Below are 17,252 nucleotides of genomic sequence, written 5' to 3'. Positions count from 1 at the left end.
TTTTTATTTTATTTCGATAATAAATAAATTTACGCGATTTATATAGAAAAAGATTTCATTGTATATTATATTTGTAAATGATATAGTATTAACGAACATGATACTAGACAGTGCTAGTGTTAGATTAAAGGTTTGAAGTTAAATTTAAAGTTCGAGAAGTTAAGATTGAACAGAATTAAAATAGAATATTTGAAGTATGAATTCAAAATTACATCAAATAAAGCATATATTAAAATACGATTTGTCAAACGGACTATTCTTAAGAGCGAAAATATTATTAAATATCTTAATTTTGAATTTAAAACATCGATAATGATATCGTATATCACGATTGAAGGATTTTTTTCTTCTAAAGTTCTACTAAAACTAATTACTCTATATGACATAAGATAAAAATAACATATATATTATTGAAAAATATAAATTCAATTGAGATAAGTTGAGTCTGAATAAAATCCGTCGAGTTATGATAAATCCCACTAGCTTTCCAATAAAAGATACTACTACTAGTTGATAAGCATTTTTACAGAACAAAAGGATCTAATTTATTCAATAAGATATTATTATTATTATTATTTTATTTTATAAAAAAAGATCCTGGCTTTTTGCATTGGATCTTGATTATCCCCCCCCCCCCCCCCCCCTTTTTTTTAACAACGTCAGCAGATTAAATTTGAAATTATCAATCGAACTCAATCATTTTTTTTAATTTTGGGTTAAGGAAAGAAAATTAGAAGTGTCAAATCGGTTAATTTAATTAAATATGAGATTAAATTAGATTGAGCTAATATATTAAAATAAGAAAGGTAGTTGTTAATCATTAAATACTTACAAGTGTTTGTAAAAAAATTTAAAGTGATATAAAATAAATTACAATCGCACAAAAAAAAAAGAAACATAATTTATTCATCAATTGCGATTACAATTTTATTTCTTTCTTGATTCTACTTTTCTAAAATTTATTTATAACGTATTTCTCGAATTATATAATTTAAATTTGATCCCTATATAAATATTTATCAATTTGTAAAATATTCGAAATGTTTTTAAGATAATTTATAGTACCCCACGGCCCACACGTTCAATGTCTACAATAAGATCATAGAAGAAGAAAATATTATCATAATATAATACTAATAAGAATCAATAAATCAAATAAAATAACACTAACATAGTAGTAATTTATTATATATTTTTAAATACATTATCTCAAGTAAATTAAAAAAAAAAAAGAAAGTCAACTAGGATTAAATGAATTTAATTATGAAGTAATATACTTGATAAAAATAAAATAAAATCACGAGGTAGTACATTTTTAAATCTTTAATTTTTTTATTTTTTTTTGTGTGTGTGTATTCTTAGGTACTTTGCCTTTAATATACTTTTTCTCAGAATTGTGGGTATTATCACTTGAATAAATTTATTTTTTTCATGTAATTAACTATAGGAATGTGTGGAAGAACAAATAAGGTCTACCAGGTTTATTTCAGTTCTTATTTAGTGAAGAAGCAAATTAAAGAGAACAATAATAATCTTTTTTTTAGAAATGAACATACTCCTTTCGTTTTAATTTACTTGTCTTTGTTTCCCTCTTTTTACTCCGTTAAAAAATAAGAGTTAATTCGGTATTTAAGATTCCACCGTTACCAATAATTACGTATGTTATCACAAATTGAGAGTTTATTAAAAATATACACCTAGATACATATATTTTTGCTACTAGATACACATAACAGGGAGAGAGACGAGTGAGATGGGAAGAGAGATAGTTATGTATCGCATATACATGAAAATCACACTAGATACATCTATCTGTATATATCTGGTGTGATTTGCATGTATCTTGGATATCGGGTACATAGGAAAGTTGTGAGCGACATGGGATGAAAGGTGTTTCTAAATAAATTACACATAATTTTGACTCCATATATCCCAAAATACATGAATCATGACGTATCTAAACACACCATAATCTGATAAAATTCGTAATATTATAAATTATCATGTATCTAAGTAATTAACTTTTGATTTAGTGCAATTTCTGTTAAGAGAAATATTTAAGCGTGATGGGCTGAGGGTAAATGGGCTTTACATAGCTCAACAATAAGCCCAAAATTACTTCAAACCTCTTAAAACCCGACAAACAAGCTTTTGATTTTATTTTATTTTTTGAGAGAAAATTATATTATATTATTTTATACTATATTTTACATGTCCATAAGATATTTATTCATAACAAGCTCCCTAATTGACTCCACTTAAATCGATACGATTTAAGTGGACTTTAATAAAATTAAGAATGTCAAAGTAATCGATGAAATTATAACTCGTCCAATCACCATAGACTTTAGAGGATTAGGCTGAGCATTTAATCATTGGGAGACCATACTTAAATTTATTAATCTAAAAGTTCGAGCAAATTTGAATGGTAATATCTTATATGAAATATTCAACTAACATAAGAGAAATTAAAAAAAATATATTTATTATTTAAAGCCTAAAAAAAATGTTAGTTTCTAAAATAACATATAAGGAGGTAATGCAAGTCGAGATTCATCAAAATCTTGCACACTCGAAGTCAAGCTAAAAAGTAGGTAGATTTTTCATCGAGTGGGTTGCTTGAAAAATATAAAGACTTGAAGCTCAACTTGTCAATTAAATCCTATCTTGTTGTTCAATTCTTGTTTATTTGTTGTTTTTTGTTTGTTTATTTTCCGCGTATCCAATATATATATATGGGGGTGAAACTAATACTCACCCAAAATATCTCTCTTGACACAATCTAAACTTCAAAAAATACACACATTTTTTCCTAGTAAAATGGCCAAAAATCCTCTTCCATCATCAATAAACCACTTAAATGATGAAGAATACATAGACAGTGATGTTAACTCTGCCTCTCAAAACAGAGAATTTGAATTCCAAATGGCTTCAATTACCAATTATAACACAACTTCTCCTGCTGATGAACTCTTTTATAGAGGTAGGCTCCTTCCTCTTCACCAAAAAATCCTTCAAACACAACTATTTGAAGATTTAGAAAATAGCTTTTGCGTGGAGGTTTCTGCAGAAAGACCCCTTGATTCTGGCAAACGAATCAAGAGCTCCGCTATCAATTTCACTATAAGTTCACCATCTCAATCATTTGAAGTTAGTCCAAATGATCACAAAATAAGTCCTAAGAAAGTGTGGATTAAGTTCATTAAACATTCTTTAATCACTCAAAAGCTCAAATCTTTGTTTAGTAAATCTTCTTGTAGAAATGGGAATTGTTGTTCTAGTAAAGACATGAATGTTTCCAACAAAATAATCCCATTAAAAAGTAGTAATGACATTGGAAGTGTGTCTTCAAGGTCTTTCAAGTGGCAACAAAAATCAAGAAATGGAAGTTCTTCAAGGTCATTCTCTTCAACTAATTTTTCTTCAAGGTCATCATTTGATTGTTCTTTTAACTCCAATTATGAGTTAAATTTCTCCAAGAGAAGTAGTTTTACTTCGGAGAGTGAAGGTTCAATTGAGGATGCTGTTGCTCATTGTAAAAAGTCGCACACTGGTTGAGGAAATAAATTATGATCCCCGTAACGTAACTGAAATCGCAAAATTGAGCTAGGGTGATGGTCTATTTCTTGTTTTTTTTTTTAACGAGTTTAGTAAAAGCACCTTTCTTTTTCTTACTCCACCAATGAAAAAATGACATGTTATTACTTGTTGTATTTTTTTTTAATGTTGGGTTCCCGTGTTATGTTACTCATGCTCTTTGACATGTGGAAGAGTACGTTAAGTCCCACATTGGTGGAGAGAAATAACGTTGCTCTCCTTATTTGGTCTTGGTCAATTTTCATCATTTTTTTTTCTATTTATTATTTAATTATTTATAGTTTTTTCAATTTGTTAGATGAAATTCCGATGAATTAGGTTTATAAAGATCGCAAAGTCCTTGCTTGTGAATCCAAAATGAATAATGTAGAGCTTGGATTTCTTGTCTGTTTGTAAGGACATTATAAAAATTTAATACTAATCGTGGAAATGAGTTGTGATATTTATAATTGAAATTTGACAATTTTTGTCTCACAAACTAATTTTTGGGTTTGAACTAGGAAAATTGAACCTTCACAAATTTAGTAAAGGAACCTAGATTATCTTAATCCTCCAATGCAAAATAGACCTATCTTAATATTCTTTCCTTATTATTGTTTTAAAATTGAACTATCTTATTTTTTCCTTATTATTGTATTAAAATAGACCTATCTTATTTGTTGCCTACAATTGTATTTTTCAAATTCAAATATTAGGCTTTCGTGTTATGTTTATGTTTTTTGACATGTGGAAGAGTGTTAAGTCTCACATTTGATCGAGAGAAAGATCGATTGTTTCTCATTCTAGTGGAAGTTCAATTGAGGTTGTTGCAAAAAGTCTCACACCGATTAAGGAAATAAATAATTAAAACAGGTATTTTTTATTTCACGAGCTAATTTTTATATTTGAACTATAAAAATAAAACCTTTCATGCGAAATAAACCAGTTAAAATAGACCTATTTTTTTTCTCTCTTATTATTGTCCTAAAATAGACCTATCTTATTATTTCCTTATTATTATATCAAAATAGACCTATCTTTTTATTTCCTTATTATTGTATTAGTATTAAAATAGACCTATCTTACTTTTGTTGCCTACTATTGTATTTTTTAGTGTTTGTCACGACCCAAAATTTTCAAGTCGTGATGGCATCTATGTTCCCAACCAAAAGGTAAGTCAACCCAACATATTAACCCAACTAAACCAACAAATGAGTAAAAAAGACCAACGCTTAGCAAGAATCTCCAACATTGAGTTCCTTATAAGTACGAAATGCGGAAGATAAAATATATCACCCCAAGAATTGGTGTCTTAAGTACAAGAGCTTCTGAAATTCGAAGCAAGTCTGAAACTAAATGACAAATCTAACATAAGGGATATCCTGTTTGAATACTAATAACAGAATAAATAAAGATAGAGGGAGGTGTGGGCCACGGAACAGCCAAGCAGCTCACCACAACTCCAAGAACCTCAAGCCGGACTTAATTTGCTCCACGAGATGTGCTCCTACTCGGAATCGAATCTGCACCACAAAGAGTGCAACAAGCGTAATATGAGTACGAAACGACGTGTACCCAGTATGTCTCATTGACCGACAACGAAGAAGTAGTGACGGGAGTTATATAAAAAAATAAATTCTTAGATTGTACAAGTATATATATATATTACACTTACTATTAAGTTTCATCAATAAAGGAAATCAACATTTAATATTTTTCAAACACCAAACGAAACGTATAGTCATCAAAAATGAATGATGGGATGAAATGCAATGCAATATGATGTCGTGTAATGATATGGCTCAGAATACCCGGTACTCACTCAACCGTATATACATGATACTCCTCAGAAATACATCTAGAGTTCATGACCCATGGGGGACTCGCGAGGTCCATATACCGACACGGACGATCTCCACGTGTCTGTGCGGACGATCTCAACGCACTATCATAATATCAAATAATTTTCGCACGGACGGTCTCCACGTGCCCAAATTACAATCTTAACATCTCACCATCCCCAGCACGGACGATCTCCACGTGCCCAACTTATACTCAGTCTCATGTCTATGCATGTGCACAATATTATTTCAATAAAGGGGATGATGATGCATCTCAATCAATCAATATGAACATAATACGTAACTACCTCAATTATCACAACTATACGGGTGAAATAAATAGAACACAATCACACATGGAATTCAAGTCAATAATATATCAGCTAATGCCCATATGCTTTGGCATTCTCAAATTTCAATCCACATTCTATAATAGTAATTTTTCGTTTTATAACACCGGTACTCGTACCAATGCCCGTCACACCATTGATACGAGACCACCATCTTTCCCCCTTATTCCTTTGTCTATTTTCATTTTTAATCTTTAATTAGGAAAACGTCCTTCAACAAGTCTAAAAAGTCTTAACATACCTTAAGAGCCGAACCTCGTGCCACGAATCTTCAAGATAGTTTCTTTCCCTTTCGCAAAGTTTCGGAATGTTCACAATCTACCAATTACGCAGTATTCGTAAGTAAGCGAGTTTGTAGACTTTAAAATTATTGTATGTCTATCATAGACCCAAAAAAAAACTCACTCATAATTCAAATAAATTTTCAAATTTTAATATAGTTTATATGCCAAAATTATTATACTTGCTAAATTTTAAGTCAAGAATTGAACTTTCATCTCTCCAAATACCCTAAATATCAATCTTAATATAATATACACCTAATAATTAATTTCCTATCTCAATATACCAAAAACTAGTATCTTAATGTGATAATAATAAGAAAATAAGCCAACTTAAAACCATTTACGAAGAACTAGTTTGTTGCACCTCAAATTCCTATACATCTGCATATTTGCATACAATTTCTCAATCCCAAAAAGAAAGAGAACTATCCCTGCAGCCATTGAAAATCCTTGGGAACTAAAAACCTTGCCAAAAGTAGGAAAAAAAAATTCAAAATGTTTTAACCAAGTACTAGTAAGGACCCATAATATAAAACTATTATTTAATGTCTCTTTCTACCTATTCTGACCATTTCATTCTTGAATTCAAATCAAAACCTTAAAAAAAAAATTATCTATAAAGAAGAATTGGAAAGTCACAAAATTTGTCCACTAACCTTGCAGGTATACAAAGCAAAATTGGAAAATTGACATAAAAATATAAACAGAAAACAACAAAAGTTAAAAACTCTTTCACTCAATGACTAACACACACCTAACCCCACCACTTTCACTATATTATCCCATTAAATCATAAAAAAATAAGAATAATATATTATTATGAACATTCAATAACACAATTAGATTGAAAGTTCACCTGCAATACACGACTCACGAGTAAATATTATGCTCACGCCGCCGATAGTTTTTGAACCCTTTTTATTTTTTTGTTTTTTTTCTAATGTTAACTCGTTATAACAAATAAACTAATCCCACTAACTTAAATAAATTAATGGGTCAAGTATAAGATATTGAATAAATTATGGATATGACCCATTAACTATTAACTATATTAATCCTTCACTAAATTTTTTTTTCAACTAAATACTCTTAGTCTTCAAATAATTTAAAAATACCCATTTAAATTTTCAAAAGGAGTCAAACTAGTCCTAGTTCTCAAAACGACCAGTGGATCGTTACAGTGTTGGGCTCTCATGTTATGTTTACGCTTTTTGACACGTGGAAAAGTGTTAGTCCCACAGAAAAAGATTTTTTCTCATTACATAGTCTAGGCCAATTCTCACTTTAAAGCTTTTTCTATTTATTATTTTAGAAATTCTTCCATTTTATTGGATGAAATTTCTATGAATTAGATAGATAAAAATTGCAAAGTCCTAACTTTTGAAGCCAAAATGAATCGTTTAGAGCTAGAATTTCTTGTCCATTTGTAATTGGATCTACATTTTTGATAACTAGAAAAATAAATTTTAAGGAAATTAGATTTCATTCAAATTTAACGCTTGTTATATAATCATCAAATCTATAAACAAAGTTTTATATCGAAAGTTGATAAGAAAAATATGTGATAACTATAAAATACACGAATGCTTTAAATTATGTGAATGGTGTGGATTTAACCAAAAACCAATAATGTCACATCAAAATAATTTAAAATTATAAACATTTTATTGCTAGAATTTAGAGAGATTGCAATTAGTCCTATTTTTGGTTTATTTTCAGTGTTTGGTTGTTTCCTAAAATCTTTAAGGTAATTTAGATGATTAATATAAAAGAATACAATAAAAGAATTGAATCACTTTTATAACTGTCTTTTCATCGACAAAACTTTGTTTCACTCAATCACACAATTTATTAATGATCAATTAATTAAAGTGAAATTTAGAGTTCTCAGTTATTCATTAACATTACTAAAAAATTATTAATTACTAATATAAATTTCAAAAAGGTCATATTAATTATTTGTGTTACCATAAATATTGAGTATCATTAAAAATAATAAGAAATTTAAAATTTAATTATTTCTAAATTATATATAATAAAAACATGTCATGTTTTTTTTTTTGACATATATACTAAAAGAAAAGGAATGGTTAATATATTGAGATTGAAGAAAATATTGAAGAGCTAGTTAACTATTCAAGGCTGATAGATTATACTATAGGATTACTAGCATGTATAAAAATTTAAATTCATTGGAATTCTGTAGTTAAATTTATTGACATACTATAGTATTACTAGCTTGTATAAAAATTTAAATTCATTGGAATTCTGTAGTTAAATTTATTGACATCTAAAAATTATTGATCACTATCAGATATACTATCATTATTATTTATATTTTCAAAATATTATGTATCTTAACACTAATTAAAAGTTTTCTATCATATCTGAAGAAAATACACTTATATATATGTACTTTGCTATCAAATACACAAAATAGAGATAGAAGTGAGCGAGATGGAGAGGGAGGCGAGCGAGATTCGTATATATCCCAGATATATATACATGTGCATCACGCTAGATACATACTAGATATATACAAATATATGTATGTATTTGGCATGATTTGTATGTATCTGGGATACCAAATACATGACAGAGTGGCAAATAGATGAGAAAAAGATGAGCGAAATTAGTTATGCATCCCAGATACATGCAATCCACTTAGATACAACGTATTTGAAAGTGTCTGAGCAACCCAAAATCTTATAAAATATGTAATATTATAAATTAAAGTGTATATACATAATTAACTCCTAAACTTGTAGAATTTGCATAAATTCTCCATGAATATTCCCACTTACGTATTTATATATATAATTAACTAAGTAACTTTTGGACCTGAGTTAGAATATACACAAGCACAATAATGATATTATCAACTTCAAATACTTTTATTTAAATTTCAACATAAAGTTAATTGTAAAATAACTTTTGTACCGTGATATTTCTCAAAATTAAATTATGATTTGTCAATATCGTTAAAGAGAATTACATGCACTTCTAATATGAGGCTGAGTCCCTTTTTCTTAGCAAATGCATGTCATGCAAGTTGATAATAAATACCTTTTCAATTATTACTGTATTATTTTTTGGTTTAGTGTTTGTTTTCTTTTCTTTCTTTGTCATGAGCTGTCCAATAATTCAAACTTAAAACAATCCACTCAAAGTTGTAAAATACTATGAATAGTAACGGATCAGAGTCAGAATTTTCAGTAAAATTGTTTGAAATAATTAGTTCATCTTTATTCTCTCTCGGTCAATTCATAATTGTATATCTCGTAAAAATTGAAATCTTCAAATTATCTTATATATGATTTGCCAGAAAAAGATAGTAAAAAGTCGATAATAACATTTAAGCATAGACATAACTTAGAATTAGTTATGTTACTAAGACTGAAATCGTAGAGTTCAATCTCAATTTAAAAGAAAAGACATGTTTATATAATAAAATCACTACTAAGTAGAGAAGCAACCAACAATATAAACATTATATTTAAAATCAATATTATTCTATAATTTTTTTTACGTACTCGTAAATTAGTTTAAATATATTTCATGCTGTCATTGACAATAGTTAATGGTATTAATTATCAAGAAACATAGTAGGATATTTATCATAAGTAAACAAAATACTTACTACAATTAATTTGAAGCATAGGTAAATTTATTATGTCGGCAGGATATCTTTAGACAACTTTTGAATGGTTTTCGACATTTTTTGAAAAATATTTTTCTAATATATTCGTAATATTAACAAAGAATGTGATATATAACAAATGAAGTTATTCTTTCCTATAGATATTTCAATTTTCAGGTTTGAATCTTAACTACTAAAATATTGTTGAATAAGAAGTTTCTATATTATCGAAGACCTGATTAAAAAAAATGATGCCAAGGGTGCTTTACTAGGACTAACTAATAAAAATCCTAGAAAAGGAAGTGATCTTAGCAACCAATCACGTACCCCAAAAAAATCTCATTATCATATATGTCTAGAAGAAATACAAAAAATTGCATTCTTTTTATAGTTATCGAATGACAATTACTTAATATGGCAAGATCAAGGCGAAGCGTTTTCCTAAATGAAACCTTACGCAATGTGAATCTAGATTAATTAGTCAGACTTCAATACACGATATTCATCACCCGCCTTTTGTTATACATGGAACTCAAAGGTGGATTTAATTAAGGATGTGTAAGTGGGGTTGATGAAGTGATTATTTCTCACTTGATATTCAGTATCTATATTGGGATTTAACTAAATTCAAATTCACGCATTACATTTTCCGATTACGAGGATAGGCACTTCCAGATTTTCTTTTTTCTTGTTATAAGCCGTTGAATTGAGTCTTAATATTTACTTATGTCTCTATATGCCTGACTTTTATTGAACATGGGACATGTTCTGGACTCCAATATGTGCAAGCCAAGAGCAATGTGCTATTTAACTTTAGTTTAGTCATGTTCCTAGCCCATATGGACTTGAAACATGTTCTGTATTTAGTCACTTTGTGAAAATGACATATATATTATTCATGCACTACAACGACATAAGGTACGTCCTAGTACATATATAGCCCACTTTAGTTACTTTTGTATAGTTGAATATATATCGACGGTATAGTATATATATGTGTCTTATAATATGGTCTTAATTGACGTGAGATATGATTTTTAACTCTAGATGTGCATGAGTAGACACTTGAGCTTGTATAAAGTTGAATTAGTAAACACACACGTCCTTCTTGGTGTCCTACGTAACAGTATTTCACGTGAGATACACTTGAGTTTATTTGTATATGTCATGTAAGACGTTATTTGTGTTTGTTTGTTCAAATTTATACATACAAGTTTAAGCGTTATCTTAGCTTATATAAACACTCACGTCCTTTATGGTGTCATATGTAGAAATTCGCGTGAGATATATATCCTCGAACTGATTTGTATATGTCAGGTAAGACGTATTTATTTGTTCAACTTTATACAAATTTAAGTGTTTATGTATATAAAGTTGATCAACATGTAAACACACGTCCTTCATGGCATCCTACGTAACAACTCGCATGAGATACACTCGAATTCATTTGTATATACATGTTAGACATTTTTTATATTTATTTTACTTTATACACTTCTAGAATTTAAAAAATTATATATCAATAGAAATTAAATTAAATGATATATTTATGTATTACGAGTCTGGATACACATGGGACTAGAAGACGATGAATAGTCAATATCATTAAACAGGGTTACACGCACTTATTACATATGTGAGTTTTGTACCATGGAGTTCAACGTCATGTGTTTATGTCATTGACGGAATCAAAATTTTTATTAAAAAAATTTAAATATAAAAACAAATATACGAAAATGTAAAAGGGATTTAATATGTATTATATATACATAACAAATAATTTATATATGTATAAATAATACAAATTTTTTGTCAAAAAAATACGAATTAAATGACCCCTCAATCCTATCTAGTCCCGCACTTTATACATGTATTTCAATTTTAGTCCGCTTTTCAATAATTCAAACAAACAAAATCTAACTCAAGCTAATATTATTGCATGGAGATGCAAGTTGAATATTAACAAAAAAAATGGTAAAAGGAAATTAATAATCAACAAAAGTATATGATTAATTAAGGCTAAGAATGTATTAGAGGGTTTGTATAATTAGTGGTTTCGTGACTACATATGTGTTATAGAATTATAATTACAAAAAATTCTGTGTACACCATTAAATTAAATTGTGATAAAATATATCAGATATGAATAAATTGGACACGTAGTATAATGAGTGAAAGTTCGATTCATAAATAAAATACGTTTTAACTAGCATATAAAAATTGAAAGATAATAATATTACTCTTTATAAAATTATTTTTTTATAAATAGCTTTACTCAAATTTTAAAATCAAACCTCTATTTATATGATTATATTGAAAAATAACAAAAGGTGTTGAAGATCAAGGGTGTATTAAAAATCAATAAAAAGATATTGTATGTGGACTTGATCATAATATATAGCTTACAATAAGCCCAAAATTTACTTAAACCTCTTAAGACATAGGATTAATTTGGTGGGACAAATGGACTCACATAGTCATTTGGGCACAATTCAAGTCCATCTAAATGCATGGGGTAACCATTTAAACGATATTAAATGTTATAGCTATAGTTTTGAAAAATTGTGATTCGTATCATGATTTTCCTAAATCTTGCAATTCATTTAATTTGTATAGTTCACCTAATCTGTATGATTCACCTGATTGTAAAATTAGAATTTTGTATAGTAATTTGTATATGTTTAATCTATTTGTTTGTATATGATATATATGATATGAAAAATTCACACTGAACTTTTTTGTTTATATATTGGTGGCAAGCGAAATATACAAACGGAATTCTAATTTTTTTTTAAATGTATAAATTCAGGATTCGTATATATTGACGTTGTCTGTATATTCACAAACAAAATATATAAATGGACTAACGAAATATAAAAATCGTGTGAAATATACAAACTGCAACCTTTCATAGCATACAAAACTATAGTTATGAAGTGCAACTATCAATATCATAAAGCCTTATTATGTCTATTATATTTGCTATTTCTGAAAATTTTCTCATAAATAATAATACATGAGGAAACACACAAAACACATTATTAATGATGCTAGTTATATGCTAAATAAAAGCTTTCTTAATTATATTTTCCGTTAGGAAATCTTGTTTCGGATATACATGTATATTAATAATTATAAAATGTTTTATATATATACTCTCTAGTTTTATTGCATTACATAATCGCAACTTCTCATCTATATTATATTTTGGTGATTTTGAATTACAATTATAAATAAAAAATATTTACGATAATTTGAAAATTCAAACCTTATATTTATGGACAGTTGATCTAACGTATGATAATTGATTAATTTTTTATGTTATAAAAAATATTTAAAATGTATAATTATGGTATAATCTCTCATCTCGGTAACTATTTAGGAGAATTCAACAAAATGGCAACTAATGACACTGTTCCGATTGTATAATTGGTCGGCGGGAGAGACGACGGACGGCGGCTTCTCTCAACGGCGCCACCAGAGGAAATTGACCGGAGATAATCAGAAGCCGATAAGTATTAAGCTCTTCTTCTGATTCTTCATCTTTCCCCTGAAAAAAAAGAAACCCTAATTTTATCATTTCTCAATTCCATAGATTTCTTCAAGGACAGCTTAATTGATTTGGTGAATTACTTGCATTGTTGTTAGTTAACGTATTGTGTATCCGTAATAGGAGCAAATTTAGATTCTGTAACTAAAGTAGATAGCGATGAAAAGACAAGAAAATGGCGGTGTGTCAATATAGCCGTAAGACGCAACTGTTGAAGCTCCAGAAACTAGTATTATCTTGAAATTGTAGAATTGTAAATGTATCTACTCAGTATTATGCTCCCTGATAAGTTAGTGGCTCAGTGTCATCAAGCTTATTTTAAAGTTTCCATGATAAAATTGTTACTTGTATGCGGTACCTGTGTTGCGGTACCTGTGTTGGTGGGAGTAGTCAAGGTGCAAAGAAGCTGATTTAGACACTAATGTAATCAGGACAGACAAAAAAAGATTGTTTCTTGATTACAGAAGCTTGTCACATTGATGTAATACAGGACTGATTTGAAGTTATGATTGAAATCTAAGTAAGCTTTTTTGTAAGCTTTAATATTCCATCAATTCCATATTTCCATCCATTAGTTACTTAGTTGTCTACCTACCATCATTTTTCATTTGACGATAACCTTTTGATGAGATTCTTGTGGTCAATTTGAATTTGATTGTCTCTTAACACCCACATCTCATCAAACTTCAACTTTCCGACCTAAGTATTGTTGTTTTGCGTTCTTCCAATTTCCAGATGGGACTTACGATACGTGTAATAGGAAGGAGTTCAGTTTTGCAAACTGTATGAGCTGGTATGCTTTATAAAACTGAAAGGAATATTTTTTCGTAGTTGAGATATGGGAGTAACAACCTGAAGATTCAAGGTTTGAGTCGATGTTACAACACACATGAGCTCATTTCCTTTACTTTATGGTTGGTCTACTCAGCACTTGTGCTTGTGGGCTTTAATAGGCTGTATTAGACACCATTGTCTAAAAAAAGGAAAATGATAAGTGTGTTAGTAAATGTTTCTTTTGTCTCATTTACATACTCCTTAATGCTGAATCATTCTAGGAGTAAGAAACGCATTTGAAATATATCATTTTCCCTTTTTTTCTTGATGCACTTTTGGGAGATGGGAATAACTCTTCATGGTTCTTGCTGATCCTTATGTTCTGTTTTAACAGATTCCTGCAAGGCATGGCTGCCAAACTGCCTTTACCGAGCTGTCCCACAATCTTTAAGCATTTGAGTGTAGATCATACTAGATCAAGATTTAATGGAGCTGTCTGCCTTTGGGGAACTGCACATTCATTGGGCAGAATCATGCATTTCGGGCTATCTTTTACTAATATTGTCCAACCTTATTCTTTCAGAATTTTCAAGTGAGTTTTTCCCTCTGTCCTGTGAAACTTTGATGTACCTTGATGGTTGTGCCTCTTCCCCTCTACAACAAATGGATAACATGCATAACAAGGAACCATGTATGATATCAGCAGGTTTTCCCAGGTTTAATTTCCCTTACAGTAAAATCCCTTTTTCAATAAGCAAGAATACACAGATATTTAGGATTCTCCGTTACTTAGTTTGTCAATTTGCAGTACTAGTTATTGTGCCGTATGGAGAAGCCAAGATATAAGGATTAAAGACTGTTAGAAGATTCTCATTTATCGTTCTTCGTAAGTACAAGAAACTTAGCAGCCGGGATAGAAATCCTTATTACACTCGGAAAGAAAGTTGGTGATCATCCTAATTATACTCGGAAGAAAGAATATTAACATCATTCTGTGAAGTGGAAGTCATTTTCTGAATAATTTGTTTGCAAATTTCTGCTCAAAGTAACTGATATTGACTATGGGTGGTTTACGGTTGAATAACTTCTCCAAATATCCATTAGTCTTGTCTAATCCAAGTTTACTTGTCCTATGCACTCCCACAAGTTTTCCTATATGCTGATCTTGTAAGAAAACGTATGATATTTGCTATATGCTGATCTTTGTTTAGTGCTAGATCCTTGCTCAGAGACATGTAAATGAGACTACTTTTCAACTCATGTATCTCAGATTTTAATTCCAATATAGGAGGCGGGCATGGTCTATAAGAAGTGCTGCAGATGGCAGTGGACTAGATTCTTCTCCTACAACCAGCGGTAGCAGTGGAACTCGACTTATTAGGGCCATAGAGGCTCTTCTAGTCAAACTAGATGCGAGAATTAAGGTGTTGAGAAAAAACCTTCCAATGAAGTTGCTGTTTTTCTTAGTGGGTTTCTATTGTGCAACCGCATTTGCCACTGTAATAGGGCAGACAGGTGATTGGGATATTATTTCTTCTGGATTGGCTGTGGCTGTGGTTGAGGGCATTGGAGCTCTCATGTATAGATCTATTCCTTTAATTGATGGGGTAAGAAGCATCATCACTATGTTCAATTACTGGAAAACTGGACTGACTCTTGGTCTATTCCTCGACTCTTTCAAGTATTAACGCGGAGATGAGGAGAGAAGTGTACATAAATCATAATGCCATTGAAATTTCATAGTTTATGTTGTGTGTTTTTGTAGGCAAATTCATGTTGTCAAGAGGGTAACTATAGTCTGTTGTACAGTGTCTCCAATGATACAACATATACGTCACTTGTACATGGGAGGCACCCCTAGTTTGGTTTCACATTAATAAAATGTATACAGAAATATGGTTTGATCTTTCAGTTTTATACTATCTTGTTTAATCAACACCATGCTCCTGGATGTTAATAGAGTTGATAAGAAAAGTTTCAAATTTAAATATTGGTGAAGCCAGAAATTCAAAAAAGAAAAGTTCTTATATATACTAAAGATATTCAACAATTTATATATATATATATATATATATATATATATATATCTTTAAAAAAAAATTCATATTTAAATAGTGTAAAAGAACCCCTTTGACATCTACAAAGCTATGGAGCATCAACTAAGGAATAAAATTTGTAAAAATGATTGAGATATAAAAAATAACAAGTAAAAACGACAGTCTACAAGTTTTTGTTATCAACTAACAAAGACTTTCTTATACACAGTATATCTGGAGAGAGACGAATCCATATACAAACTTTTTGTAAGTAAATGTCACACGCATACTGAAGACTTGATAATTTGAGATATCGCACATCCTCCTCATCAATTCTAACATGTAACTTATGAACGACTTTAAATAGTTTATTTAATTCGATAATAAAAAACTAAAATTATAATGTTTGGAAATTTAGAGTTATCTAATTAACTTGTGGAATAAGAATATACGACCGCATAGCGCAGTGGATTAGCGCGTCTGACTTCGGATCAGAAGGTCGTGGGTTCGACTCCCACTGTGGTCGTTCTTCATTTTTTGAATTAATTTTTGTTCCTATTTTAAAAGTGGATAAAATAAAATTGAAAATAATATATTTTTTAATTTTCTAGATAAAATATTTTGTTCCATTGTCTACCTTAATTAATTAAGAATTAAAAAAGAAAAATTCATTTTAGCATACAAATTACTACACATTATTAGTCTTGGAAAGGTAAGAAGCTTTTGCATGAAGCAAGGCTTTTATTCATGTGTACATTTGTTATCTTCAAAGTGAAGCTAGTGCCTTTGATGATTACACTTTCTAGTCATTGAAATTATGACTGGTAGGTTAGCTTTATTATAGGTCGAAGTCAGAATTTAAAACGTATAAATTCGTGAATTTATTTTTGAGTTACTAAGTATTCAGATTATGTTCTTTTAATATAGTTAAACGCGATGTTGAGAAAAATTATGATTTTGACAAGAAAATAGAGTTTGAGGGCTGGTTCATTTGGTGTTTTTTCCTTTTTCAATATTGTGGTTGAGAGTTTAATGTCTTATAATAATCGTTATCTTTTTCCTCATTCAACCATAATATGTATATATATAAACTATCATTTTTTAAGAGTTCTACACATTCATTATCTGTTATCTATTTGAACTACGATACCATGTTCTCTTTTTTTACTTGAGCTATTATTTCTACTACTATTATAGTATG

The 17,252-nt window shown here is 29.4% G+C and overlaps 2 protein-coding genes and 1 non-coding gene across 8 annotated transcripts; all 3 read left to right on the top strand.

The window, feature by feature from the left end:
* Positions 1–2,820: 2,820 nt before the first annotated feature.
* On the top strand, positions 2,821–3,558 carry LOC101261677 (probable membrane-associated kinase regulator 3). Its single transcript, XM_004249784.5, has one exon. It carries the CDS (start codon positions 2,821–2,823, stop codon positions 3,556–3,558), a length of 738 nt encoding a protein of 245 aa, XP_004249832.1.
* A 9,213-nt stretch (positions 3,559–12,771) lies between these two features.
* Positions 12,772–15,926, top strand: LOC101251834 (uncharacterized protein ycf20). Of its 6 annotated transcripts, none has more exons than XM_019216182.3 (4): positions 12,994–13,206; positions 13,977–14,034; positions 14,410–14,731; positions 15,304–15,926. In XM_019216182.3, exons 3-4 carry the CDS (start codon positions 14,502–14,504, stop codon positions 15,701–15,703), a joined length of 630 nt encoding a protein of 209 aa, XP_019071727.1. In that variant the 5' UTR covers positions 12,994–13,206; positions 13,977–14,034; positions 14,410–14,501; the 3' UTR covers positions 15,704–15,926. The 6 variants fall into 6 exon arrangements, with proteins under 6 accessions (XP_010312335.1, XP_004249674.1, XP_019071727.1 ...); XM_010314034.4 differs by having other exon boundaries at positions 13,056–13,206; positions 14,410–14,607; XM_010314033.4 differs by lacking the exon at positions 13,977–14,034 and having other exon boundaries at positions 12,772–13,206.
* Positions 15,927–16,503: 577 nt separating this feature from the next.
* Positions 16,504–16,577, top strand: TRNAR-UCG (transfer RNA arginine (anticodon UCG)). The gene has a single exon. It is a non-coding gene; the product is annotated as a tRNA-Arg (tRNA).
* Positions 16,578–17,252: the final 675 nt, after the last annotated feature.

This window comes from Solanum lycopersicum, chromosome 10 (assembly GCF_036512215.1).
Source record: "Solanum lycopersicum chromosome 10, SLM_r2.1".
NCBI classification, from domain to species: Eukaryota; Viridiplantae; Streptophyta; class Magnoliopsida; order Solanales; family Solanaceae; genus Solanum; species Solanum lycopersicum.
Note: the sequence above shows the minus strand (reverse complement) of the source record. Positions and strands in the feature narration are given on the sequence as shown.

Bases quoted from the DNA above. Each gene is read 5' to 3' on its own strand.
- LOC101251834 (XM_010314033.4), top strand. From the start codon at position 14,502: ATGGAGCTGTCTGCCTTTGGGGAACTGCACATTCATTGGGCAGAATCA. The intron at 14,732-15,303 runs GTTTAATTTCCC...ATTCCAATATAG, and splicing joins ATATCAGCAGGTTTTCCCAG to GAGGCGGGCATGGTCTATAA.
- LOC101261677 (XM_004249784.5), top strand. From the start codon at position 2,821: ATGGCCAAAAATCCTCTTCCATCATCAATAAACCACTTAAATGATGAA.